The 13,876-nt window shown below is 31.9% G+C and overlaps 1 protein-coding gene across 1 annotated transcript; it reads left to right on the top strand.

The window, feature by feature from the left end:
• Positions 1-3,372: 3,372 nt before the first annotated feature.
• On the top strand, positions 3,373-12,271 carry LOC125055581 (inositol polyphosphate 5-phosphatase E). The gene is made up of 10 exons (XM_047658037.1): positions 3,373-4,146; positions 4,215-4,331; positions 4,645-4,773; positions 5,255-5,412; positions 6,202-6,474; positions 6,796-6,896; positions 6,994-7,119; positions 8,290-8,407; positions 9,459-9,597; positions 11,662-12,271. Exons 1-10 carry the CDS (start codon positions 3,491-3,493, stop codon positions 11,774-11,776), a joined length of 1,932 nt encoding a protein of 643 aa, XP_047513993.1. The 5' UTR covers positions 3,373-3,490; the 3' UTR covers positions 11,777-12,271.
• The last annotated feature ends 1,605 nt before the right edge of the window (positions 12,272-13,876 follow it).

Here is a 13,876-nt window from a genome sequence, read left to right as displayed (position 1 = left end):
CCCCAGTGGTTAGGCACTGGTCGACCTCAGGGTTGAATTATATATAATATGTTAACGTAAAATTGTAAACACGGTAGTTATATGAAATTGTTGGGAAGTAAAATTAATCTGTAATTGACCAAAGAAGTTTGAATGATAACTAAGTTAGTGTAGTACAATCTACCGAATAATAATACGTTAATTTGTAAGCAGTTCGTTGAGGTTCACAATCTTTCGACAGTTTACAATCTCGCGAGATAGATTACAATCTAACGGTTTTTACAATTTTACGGTGACATATCCTTAGCGGCTGGAATAACTTCGTTAGGGCGTTTCAGAGTGTGACGTCATCGCAGTGACGGTATTGTAATTGTAGAATGCAGGTCCTAATCTCCTTTTTTCAATAAAATATAATAATAAGTAATAAAACATAAATACAACAACCTCCTTCATAAGTTCCTGAGGATTAAACAAGGTTTATGATGGGGAGGGACACATATGTTTCTGGGTACCTATAATCAAAAACTTTAACCAAGCATAATAAAACCTTACTAATTAATAAGAATATTCTAATTAATTTTATAATATTCTTTTACAACACTAACTCGTGATGTAGAAAAACTGAAATAAATGGTTTTTTTATTGCATCTATTTAATTATGTTTCTTAACGCGAATTGTGTTCCTTATTTATCAGCTGAAGTAATTAAATCAGCCTAAATTTATGACTGATGATCATCATCTTATTGTTTTACAGAAATAACGAAGAATTTTAACCAGAAAGGTATTTAATACTATTAAGCTGGATATTTTTTTAAGTAATTTGCTAGATACATTTATTACTACTATTTTTAATACTTTATTAAATATATTCAATATTTTAATATGTTTATAAATAAAATAGTGTGGAAAAAGGATCCTCGAACAGTCTTACCTCCAACTGGACAGCCCGAAGGCCCCGATGGCTAAAGCAAAGTAATTGTACATTAATTGTTTTTGGACACTCACATTGCCAGAAGGCTCGCAAATGTGTTGCCGGACTTTTAAGAATTGGTACGCTCTTTTCTTGAAGGACCCTGTACTCGTAGATTGTAAGTGTCAATATATAAAATAATGTTTGTTAATAAGTGTTAAATTTATGAAGACAAAAATATATTCAATTTGTGTTTCTTTGAATATAGAAAGATCGATTTGTTTTTAATATGTTTTTTTACACTCACATCGCGTCATATCGATAAATTCGAATTATTAAACAAAGGATTTTACCGTGATTTCTATATGATAATGTGCGGCGTCGATTAATAAAGATAAGATAATATCGATTCGACGAATGGAATGATAATTATTACTTCAGTTTTTGTTTTTCAGTGAATAACGCAATATGTATTTAAAAGTTCTCTTTGTGATTGTATCAATATGTCTACAATATACTGCAGGTATTGTTATAGGGTCGGGAATTCTAATGCTTGCAAAAGATCTTATAATAAAACTATCATGCTCAATGACAATATTGAGACAATATTATTTTAAGTCTCGTACTTCTACGTAATAGGGCTCGAAGTACTGCGTTTGATTCATGACTACTATACCCGAAACGATTGTTTACCTGGGAATCGAACCTAGAATCTTTGGAATTTTGTACTCTATAAAACCTGCATACAACCACAATACTATCCTATTGACATATTCTAAGCAAGTAGACGATCGGCCTTCTGTACAAAACAATTATTGGTTTGCCAGGAATCGAACCCTGGGCGTCATAAGTTTATTGTAATTAAAAAAAACCCAGGGCGCGTTAGAAGAAACAAATGGCAGTATAGTAATGTTTTTGTTTTTTGTCTATATGCATTATAGACATTGTTGTCATATACAATATTCAAATACATCAATATGTTTTATATGTTAATCAACAAAAGATGTATAGACGTAAATCGCATTAGTCATAGCCGTATACAGAATTATTACGTAGGAAAAAATAAAAATAAGTAAAGGTCTATCAACTATCGTTCTTTGTGCATTAATCAAGCAAATTTTTTCAATATTACTAAAGCAATCATGTGTTTTGTTTTAATTATTAACACTGTATTTACAGTGTTAAGTTAATTAAAGTTAAGTAATAAAATTAAATTTATCAACAATGCTTTCAGCTCAACTAGTATGCTACGCCTGCAGCTTTTCTTCAGTTGACACGGACAGGTCCTGCATGACCATAACTAATAGCACTCCAGTCGTGAATTGCATTCATAAATATTGCACAATAATGAGACAAGAATTTCGGGTAACTATTTCATTAAAAAATATAAGTCTATAAGTAGGTATGTAACCTACGGCTTCTAAATATTACGAAGAGTGTTTTAGTTAGGATTATAAATTGTGAGATATTAAATTAACAATGAACGCGCTACTTAAATATGCGTATTTTGAATCGTTTTCTCAATAATGCAATTGCAATCCCAAAGCAAAAATATCGATAACCCGCGAAAACAACTGTTGCAGATTATCAAAGTTTTTATAGTCGTAGTGTCTCTTGTTAAGTGTTCTGTGATCGTGATTGTTGTCGAGGAAAATATTAAATCAAGCAAATGTTATGTTTCAGGATCCATCTGGAGTAATTGCAAGTTTCACCCGTAGTTGTTTAAGTTCACCCGATTTTTTAAATCACGAGGTAGAGGACCCAACTTTTAGAACGTTTTATAGAGCTTGCACCATCAACCGCTGTAATATAGGTAAGTAAAAATGTACAACAATTACATTATTTGAAGTAGTGGAATTAGAAATCTATAAACAAAAAATTGGTTGTTTATAGCTTTTTAGTTTGTAGTATTGTTTCACATTTACATTGATGCTTTTCAGGCGATGGTATACAGTCTGTGACGGGAAGTAATTTATCACCAAGACCGGAAACAAATGCTACTAATTTACTAGTCCCCGGAACCGGAGGGTCTTTCAGTCTGAAATCTAACTATCTGGTGACAATGCTCACTATACTTGGAATTTTATTTAATTTTCAATAGTTATGAAAGCGAAAAGCGTAATTATGGTTGTCTAAATTTAGGAAAGAGTCCAATAAATTATTACTTTATACAGTAAGTACTTTTTTTAAATATAATTAAAACCACAAGATTCAATTATTTCGCGCCATTGGCAAACACTTATAAATTTGAAATGGCCGCCATCAAAATTTAAATTGTTGTCATAGTTACAATGTTTGTATTTTCTTTGTTAATTGTGAAATAATCCCAAATTCTTGTTTGGTTAAAAGACATTGATTAAAATTATTTAAAAGTAATAACATAGTGCATGTATGTACATACTCTTTGGATTATGAGTTTTACAGAAAAGTGCTAAAATTATTTACCACTGACATTGACGTTAGCTGTTATCTATAGCAATATTGACATTTTTTTCATATTCGTAATTCAATGAATTCTAGGTTATGTTTTCCATATAAAATAAATAGTAAAAATGTAATTATTAACTTAAATTTATCATCTAAGTGGTTTTAAACCAAATATGACAACTTCTCCGACCAGGACAAAACAAAAATTGTCTCTTCGAAAGCGGTTATTTGTTAAAAAATCGCCAAAAGTTGGTTGCTATGTTGATACTGATTCTAATGATGAATTCAATCAGTCGTCATCACGTCCGATGTCTCCAGCAGATCCATTCCTTGCACAAAGTGCTAACAATATTGAGACTAACGTAGAGAATTTAAAAAGTTGTAAAACAGCTGGCTGTGAACAATCTTCTCCTGAAGCTCATATAAACCCTGATGATCTCCAAAACGACGACGAAAAAAACTCGAAATGTTGCAGAAAACTATTTAGACGTTCCCGCCCAAAAAGTCTTGTCGAGGCTCATTCCCTAAAAGATGAGACGCATTCAAGACCAGAGAGTCCTGTTAATAATTCTAGTAATAGTTTAAGTGACCATACTCTATCTTGTACTAAAAGTGAGGAGATACCTAAAGCAACTGTGTGTTTTTCTAAATGTGATGATTCAAAGAAAAGCTTTGAACATTCAGGTTCATTTGAGGGTATTAAGCCTAAAAGTAAGTTATTTGTGAAAAGATTGTCAGCTGATCACTTAATATCAAGTGATACAAAACCATTGTACCATTCTTCTTCACCTGAAAGTGATAGAAGCAGTTCTTTGGACCGTAAAAGGAGGTATGTACTCTTTTTATGTTATCATTTGGGCACTAAATCCATTTTAAAATGTATCATAATTTATTCAGAGCCAAGTCAACAATCACAAGGTCATCACACACTGGAAGCACAGATAGCTTGGCTCGTAATTCATTGCTTGCTGCACAAGTGCTACGTCTCATACCAACACAAGAAGCAAAGCAAAGGTTTGGGTCTTCTTGATCTATTTAATTGAATGTAATCCTTTAGCACATAACACTTACATTTAACCTTGATGACATAGTATATCTATGACATAGTAGTTTTATCTAATAATTTTCAAAATTGCCTAGTCTTGTGAAAAGTATGAGCTACATAAAGTAAGCAAAGAACGCAACATAAATTTATATACATACAACTGTTTGGTGGACTCAGTTACTGTACTTAGATGCTTATTGGGTCCGTTGTGCGTATTATACATAGGACTAGCTAGTAGTAGTACTATAGTAGTGTGTTGTAATTGTTAATTTAATTTTACAGGAACTATTTATATGGAAGGTTTGCATCCAATTCACTTTTAGGCACAGCAGAATTGGAGCATGTATTTCCAGATAGAGAGGTAAAGATTTTTGTTGGAACTTGGAATATGAATGGGCAATCTCCACCAAGGTAACTAATTAAACTTAAGTAGGACTATTGTCTTAACTGAAGTATTGCTAGTATTTTTAAATTTAAATTTTTAAAATGTAATGCAAAAGAGTTTTTATAATTGAAGAATTGATTTATGTTTTTTAATTTTTACTATGCATGTTTGTTATGTTTGCCTATAAGTGCTTATCACATTCAATCTTGTATATTATTTTCTTCCAATGTATCAGTGCGCTTAATTTTTTTTGTTAATGTGGAAGAGCACATTTTTAATTTGAATAAAAGTGGGTGATGTATAATTAAATATCTATAAAACCACAGAAAAATATAAAATACATATTTTCTTATAATTTCGTATCAGTAAATAATAACAGCCCTTGGAATAAAATGTTGCAAAAAGAATATGTCAACTTATGTCATTTATGATCATGCAAGATGAGATGTCTTTAATTTAATATAATACAATATCCAATGTATTAATTAATTATTGGTATTTTTACAGAGAACTTGCAGATTTTATATTTCCTGATGAAGTTAAGCATGTGCCAGACATATTTGCAATTGGAACACAAGAATCATATTCAGAAAGAACTGAATGGGAAATTACTATACAAGAAGTTTTGGGTCCATCTCATTTGTTATTACACTCTTATTACTTAGGTAAGTGTGATGGTTTTGGCGTTCACACTTTGTAACAAAAATCTAGAAGTTCTACAAACTTCAGTTCTGTCTCTATTTATTATAAAAAAATTGCATAAAGAATCTCAGTTAATTTCTATTGAGATTAGCCATTTATGTGGCACCGATTATGGCACACAGCTTATTCTGTAATTGACATGCTCATCCCACATACAGAAGTGTTGAAATCACCAATTTTTTTTTTTAGTACACACAACAAATAAATATTTTTCATGTTAAATAATTTTAAATTAATTACTAGTATGTTTCATATACCCACAAGTAACAACAATGTATCCCAGAATGGTCCGCTCTCTAGAATGTGCAAGTACTAAAATTCTGTGTGTCCTCATGTTGATATTTTTCACAATAGTATTTCTGAATTTAAAAAGATTATTGGCGGTGAAGACTTGCAATCTGAATAACTTCTATTTTTTGACATTACATTTAATATATGTATGTAATAGTTAATATTTAGTAAACCAGCACTGGAGATCCCACTAAAATTCAGGATTCAGGTTTACAAATATTGTTAATTTGTAATAACTTTATGTATTTAATGAATCGTTTGTATGTTTTTGTACCGACAATGTAAAAAAAAAATACATAAAATAAAAAATTGAAATAAAAAGAGGATCTCTATTTAAATTACACTTTTAATATATATTCAATTTTTAATAAAATAATAAAAAAATTATAAGCCTGTATTGTTTGTGTTTTTGGAAGATTATTTACACTCAATATGTTTGATAACCTTTTGCTGCTTTTCAGGTACAATACACTTGACAATTTTTATACGAAGAGACCTTATATGGTTCTGTTCGTTGCCTGAAGATGCTAGTCTCTCTGTCCGTCCTGGAACAGCATTTCGTACCAAGGGGGCTGTGGCGATATCGTTTGCGCTTTTTGGCTCCACTTTTCTCTTTGTAACCGCCCATTTGACGGCCCATCAGGAAAAAGTGAAAGAGAGATTGTCAGACATAAAAAGGATTATACGTTCGATAGATTTACCAAAGAATTTGCCTTGTCGGCATAGAAGTAAAGGTAAGCCATTGTTCAATAAAAATAAATTATTAAGAGTTCAATAAGAGTATATTTTAAAACAGAAATTTGACAATTATTTAATTATGTCTTTGTAAAAATATTAGTTTTTGTGTTTTCTTTAATTGTACTAATCATTATAATAGTCCTTTCTAGAATACTTACTTCCCTCGGCATTTAAAAGATTTAAAGTATTATTCGACTTGATTGGTCAAAGTTATTTTTGAATTTTTTGAACATTATTAAATTTTTATAAGCGTCTTGTTTTAAGATTACTGCAATTAATCGTTAAAGCATAACTAAGGTGGTTTTTTTTTAATTCAGATGTAACCAACAATTTTGATTATGTATTTTGGTGTGGGGACTTGAACTTCAGACTGGGAGAGCCGAGAGCAGCTGTTTTAAGATGGATTGAACAAACACAGGTAATATTTCCATATTTACTTAAAAATAAAGTAAAGATTATTTTCCATATTGAGGTATGAGGCATTACGGTTTCATTGATATTTACAATTATTTCAGTTTCCCCTCCCACCTCACTTACCCCACGGGCTATTACACGCAGATCAACTTACGGTTGTTTTAGAAGATGGGGCTGCCTTTAGGGACTTTAGAGAGGCGCCTATCAGATTTCCGCCTACGTATAAGGTATTTTAACTAATATTTTTATATTTTTAATAATCTTTGTTCAAAATATCGTTGTGACAAGATGATCTGAAATCTTTTATGCTTTAGTTTGACTCTTTTGTCATATGAAACCTGTCTCTGCACCAATGGACATTTCATTATATGTGCGCATTTAAAACTCGCTCGTGCGCTGTAAGGTATTATGTATTTAAGTATTACGTAACGAATTTTGGAAGGGGGGGGGTCCTTTTGTAAAACGTTACGATGCGGGGCGGGGAATTAATTACGCGTTTTTTCGACTTACACCACATAATAGTAACTAAAGAGTCACTAGGTACTATTGTGAAGTATAGGTCACGAAACGTTTTACTATACTTGGGTACCGTTACGGCAATACATGAGGGGGGGGGGGGGTCAATAATCCCCAAAAATTGCGTTACGTAATACTTGAACGCTCCCTAAGGAAACCGGTATTTCTTATATGTACCAACAAATTTACGGGCTGTACCATACCTTGGCGTATTAGAAACAAATTCACGAAACAGAAAGAGAAAACTGAGGGCAGGACCGAGGGTTGTAGCGCCACTGTTGATGTCTAATTTAATGTAATAAATAGCTAATAAGATTCACAACTTACTGCTTATAAACTTATGATTTGTACGTTCCCCTTTCGTGTTGCCTAGAGCTATCGGTTTAAAGTTATCCGTTCCACAATGTTGTGATTATTATAATGTCTCTTGTTTTATATGAAATAAAATAAATTGTCAGTAAATAATGGTATATATCAAATTTATTTGATGATTATACAATCATTAATTTTTTATCACAATTTTACCCGTCGAAATCCTTAATTTTTTTTTAGTCAAGGGGTAAACGGGCAGGATGCTTAGCTGATGTTAAGTGGTATCGTCGCCCATGGACACTCACACTGCTAAAAGGCTCGCAAGTGCGTTGCCGGCCTTTTAGGAATTGTTACGCACTTATGTTGAAAGAGTAAAAAGTAAAAATGGTTAAGCTTAAGTCAAAATGGTTCGTAATAGTTCTAAGGCTACCCATAGTGCTGGTACTCAAGTATTTAGCATTAAAAAGACAATTTTTTTACGTCAATATTTCGGGTCTCGTTATAACTTTTATGTTTCATTATAGTAAATTAAAAAAAAAGGTTTATATATTTAATAATTACATTTCCAGTATGATCCGGGGAGTCAAAAGTTTGACACGTCAAGTAAGCAACGGGCACCGGCGTACACGGACAGAATATTGTTCAAAGCAAAGTCTATGGCTGGAAATTCGTCGGCTGGTTTCGCAGGTTACATCGTATATCTAAATTTATATTTTACCGCGAACTTCCCTTCGCCTTATAATTATTTTTTACTAAGCCCACCTTTTTCGTAAGTAGTCTGTTCATAGTATTGTCTTTTATACATAACTATTAGACATAGAAAAACACTTTTTTAATGGATTTGAAGTTTGTTTTATTATAAATTTTCAATAATTATTTTACATAATTTTAAATTTAACCGACGTTTCGCGTGCTTTACAGCGTGCGTGGTCACGGTGACTGAAGACAAAAGATGTTGAATGTCAAAAAGTATCACAGCTGTAGAAAAAGTTGTATTATCTGTATTTGTTTCCCCGGAGTTGGTATCGACTAAAAGATGGAGGGTTTTGGTAGAAATGGCTCACGGTGTCCTCTATTTTCGCGGATTGTTTATCTTGGGATTTTAATTTGGATATTATTGGATCCCAGGTGTTTGACAATTTTAGGCCGTCTTCTCTATTGAAATTGGGGTGTTTTTTGATTTCAATGGCTTCGCGTTCCAATCTTGGGAAGATTTTTTTTTCTTTCGCAAGTACTTTCGGTTGGTCCAAAGCGTATGTAGTGATTGGGCCTATCTAGTGTGTGTTCACAGACTGCTGATTTTGTGTGTCGTCTATATCGTATGTTAAATTTAAAATTATGTAAAATAATTGTAAATTTATATTAAAACATAACTTCAAAACCGTTAAAAAGGTGTTTTTCTAAGTAGTCTGTTGGTAACATACTTATAAAACATTTTGGTTTTCTACCCCATAGATACTTCGCGGAATAAAATGTACGAAATAAAACAAAAACTTTTGTTTTTCCAATTTTCTAGATAAAAATCTTCTTCAGAGTTCAAGAAATAAATACAATAATTTACTCCAAACGATCTTCTAAGTGCGCAAATAACACTCCCACTTCCGGCGAAGGAATCATTGAGATAAATAGAATCACTTAATCCCAAAATTGCGTGCCTCAAGTAGAGAAAGCTGATCACCTACATGCCTATCTAGTCTAACCTAGAGAACCCACTGGTTCTAAGTTTAATCTTTTCCAGGTCTTCGACGCCTCAGTGCAATGCCAGTTACAGCTAGTTTGAAATGTATAGCATACAATTCCGTTCAATCAATATGCACAAGCGACCACAAACCTGTGTGGGGGCTGTTCTCGGCTGCGCTTAGACCTGGCACTGATGTGTAAGTATTAACAACATAAATTAACTTCATCAATTCTTAACATTAAAAATTATATAACAATAGCTGTTCCCTGCCACGCTTTGCTGTGACATATTGTGATTGAATGGTTCAGAAATGAGAAACAAAACAAAAAACAGTTCATGTTTAATTTTGCAATAAGTACTTGTGGAAAAAAAAGGGTGCGTGTACTTATGTACGCGCGTAAGAAGTTATACTTCTTTGGCATTATTAAAAATAGTTTCTGATTGCATGCAAATAATTAATTACAATTAAATAATCAAAGACTGGAAAAGGAGTCATTATAGTCAATAAAATTCAGTTTACATTTGAAAAATTAAATATTTATTATTATTCTCTTACATAATTGTAGCATAAATTCTATTATTATTCGAATGTTGTTTTTAAATTATGTCAAATGCCGTAGCATCTTCCTTGGGCAACTTCATTCTGTTAATTTCGTGTCACGGTGCGCGCGCATCGTAAAATTTCACTCTCATCAATTTTTCATAACGCGCATAAAGAAGTATAACTTCAAAAATAAAAACAAAGTAGATAAAAACAATACCTGATGCGGATTATATATATCATGCTAAAATTTCAGCTTGATCGGTGCAGAACTTTTTGAGTTTTTGAAGCGTACACAAACCAACATTTAAAAAAGTGTGATTGGTTTTCAGACAGTAAGATAACAATGATCTTACACGTACAATGCCATTTGTAGATAAAAACTAATGTACATTACATTGGAACACTTTATATGATGTATTTGTCGCAGCTAACTAGCTTAGTTATCCGTTCAATCAACAGTCTATAGTCTGATTTTTCATTCCGTAAAATTCTGACATTTCATAAGTGTTGCTACTAACAAAGTTCTCCACCGAAAAAGGGACAAATTTGATCCATTTCAGGGCAATCATAAATAAAATGCTACGTATTTTTATGTTTTACCTACAAAAAGGTAAATCTAAATATTTACTTACTCAAAGTGACCTAATACAAAAATAATAAATAGTTCAATATCACGAACAATATTAACTTTAATTACTTAATTTTATTGCTAGCATTGTTATCTTTACTTGTGCGTTTTTACTGTTTGTGATGAAAAGGGACGCAATTATCACTCGCCGTAAAACCACTATTAACGTGAGCACCGCACTTAATAAATTATATACATTCACTAACAATTAAAATGTATGTATAGACTCAGATGTTCAGACTCGTATTGAAATTGAATATATGCCCGGCCAAAAAGGTCTGTAATCTTTGACATGTCAAAAAATGATAGCTGTCAGAATTCTACGGAATTAATAATCAGAGTATAGACTCTTTACTAAACAGCGTTCAACTAGCGGCCTGAATGATATTAAGTCGTAGCATTTGTTACAACATTTAATAAACTAGCCGGCCATTTGTACGATTTGATGACTTTTTTCGACTTCGATTAACCGATTTAAAAAACATGAATAAGACATGACAGAGTATATTTAAAAAAAAAAATGTGTGCGTGTACCAGGTGTACACACGTAAGAAGTGAAACTTCTATAAGACCTTATTTTTCGAAAAATGATCTACTATATGCAACTTTACAGAAATTGGTTAAATAAAGTTAAATTAGATAAAGTTTAACAAAAGGCTTTTATTATCATAGACATGAATACAAATACAATTATTTCATTTTAACTTATTACTGTACTACTATGTAGTACTAAGATTATTACATAATTTCATTAATTGTAATAGAATTATTAGTATTACTATCATTGTTATCGTTATTATATATTTTAATTATTATAACCGTGGTAGGGACAAGAAAAAGATGGCGCGTAACCGAAAAATGTGACAAATGTGTGTAAATTTTTTTCCAACGCCGATAATGAAGTTTGACTTCAAAAAGCAACATGGCGCGTAACCTGCTACAAAATTTCTCCCACACGTCGATAAAGAAGTTTCACTTCAAAAGATGGCGCGTAATGGAAAAATGTGACGCGTAACGAAAAAATGTTACACTAAATTTTTTCCAACCCCGATAAAGAAGTTTCACTTCAAAAACTCTGTAATTTTCAGAGTGCCCTTAGCAGCTGGTCTTTTCAATCGGGAAGTCTATCTCGAGGGAATCAAACGCCGACGGGCGCTTCTAGACCACGCCCCGGGTACATCAGCAGTATGTTCCATACAGTGACATTTCATACGATATTTTATTGTACCTTACTTTTAGTATAATTTTTTAAATGTGAAATAATTGTCATGACAGTACATACATATACAACTTAATTAATAATAATAATTATTTTCATATTTTTTTTGTACCGTCGGGAAAGTACAGACCCTAAGTTTAGTTTTAACTGTGACTATATTTTTTGCTTTCCTTCAACAGAACTAAAATGTGTTGCCAGATCTATATTTTTATACTAAAGAGACAATGCAGTCTATAAATAACAATAGACAAAAAATATTCATTTATTGAATGTTCAATATTTATCTAGTCAAGATTCAAGTTAACAGTATTAAATAAGCGTGAAAAAGTCATTAGAATAATATTTATTTAAAAAATTATGGAATGGACATTTTAGTATGTAAATAATTTATTTTTAAACTCAGTTATGTCAGAGGAATTTGCTTGTCTATGGTTCTTGAGAAAAAAGTTTTTAGTAGATACAGTTATTATACCAACAATAAATACAACCAACATCAAATCAAGATAAATGTGAACTCTTTTACCCATAAGTTACATTTGAAAATGTCTATTCTCTGTCCCGCTCGTTTATTTGCAATGAGAAAAGGATAGAAATATCAGCTTACATCAGTATTAGTAGTATATTTTGATTTAATAATAGTTTAATTGTAGGTTACGTTGTACTGAGTGTATCGCACTTAAGTTTGCCCTTGGCGTTAGTAAGGGAGTGTTCAAGTATTACGTATTTTGGGGGAGGGTGGTCTCATTGTAAATTGTTACGATGCGGGGCGGGGCTTGAATTACGCGTTATTGTTAATATTATTTTCGACTTTCCAGTACTTTACACCACTTTTAGGTATTTAAAGAGTCACTGGGTGGTCACGAAACGTTTTACTATTGGGTACAGAAAAACGTTACGTCGCGTTACATGGGGGGAGGGGGTTCTCAATAATCTCCAAAAATTGCGTGACGTAATACTTGAACGCTCCCTAAGCTAGGTTGTGATTTTTGTTGCTTATTTAAATAAGTTGCACTTATATTGTTGTTATTGCACGTCATAATTTTTCGTTGTTTAATTGGTCTTTCGCACAATTGCGCTATGTATAACTTGGGATAAGATTGCGGTATAGGGTCTGACTGCTGTATGTCAAAAATGTATTCGATTTCGACATATGGAAGTGATAATTCGGTCTAGGTCTTGTTTTTGAATCTTAGGAATCTAATTCGTCAGAATGTCGTCTTAAGGTCTGCTCCTTGAAACTAGATTTAACTTCGAGGTTCTAGAATACCAGACTTAACGCTACAAATTGAATGGGTCTTTTTATTGTGACAACATTAAATATATATGTTATTATTATATATTCAATATCCAATATATGGACAGATAAATATGATTTAAATTAAAAGATTTTCCTCATAATCAAAGTAGGTATACATTCTGTTTTATATTTTTCTCTCTGACAGTATTAGTACAATCACAACATGTAAAAAGAAGAAAATTGTGATAACTCCTATTACAAATGACCGTTTGGACAGATTTAGAGAAGCATTGGTCTATAGAATGCCATTTCTGTGTGGCAACTCATCCCCTAATAATTTATACAATACTTTTTTTGGATCATTTATTGATGAATTCAAGAAAGTATTTACTCAAAAGACTTTATTGGTCTCTGAGAAAACAAGTTTCTGTGACTGGGCAAATGAGGAGTTACATAGGAAAAGGTTAAAATTATATGAAATCTATGACGAAATGCAATATAACACTAGTGTGGAATTTAGGGAATATGTTAGGTTGTATTCAAATAATTTCAAAAAAGATTGCAAAACTGCAAAGTCTCAATATTTAAGTTCAAAAATAAAAAATAGCATGGATAAAGTAAAAGCTACCTGGAAAATAATAAATGAAGAATCAGGTAAAACGTCTGACAAACGAACTGATTTTATGTTAAAAGTTAAAGGGAAGTTAATAAAATCTGACCCAGAGGTAGCTTCTTCTTTTGAAGAGTTCTTTACAAATGTACCACTAAATACGACCAAGTCCCTAGATTCTTCACCTGCTGCTGCGATCTCATTGCTAGAAAAATGTGTACCTGAATGTAATATTAA

The sequence above is a fragment of the Pieris napi genome, chromosome 13 (assembly GCF_905475465.1).
Source record: "Pieris napi chromosome 13, ilPieNapi1.2, whole genome shotgun sequence".
Lineage (NCBI taxonomy): Eukaryota > Metazoa > Arthropoda > Insecta > Lepidoptera > Pieridae > Pieris > Pieris napi.
The sequence above is the reverse complement of the archived record's forward strand: the minus strand, read 5'-3'. Positions and strand labels throughout refer to the sequence as shown.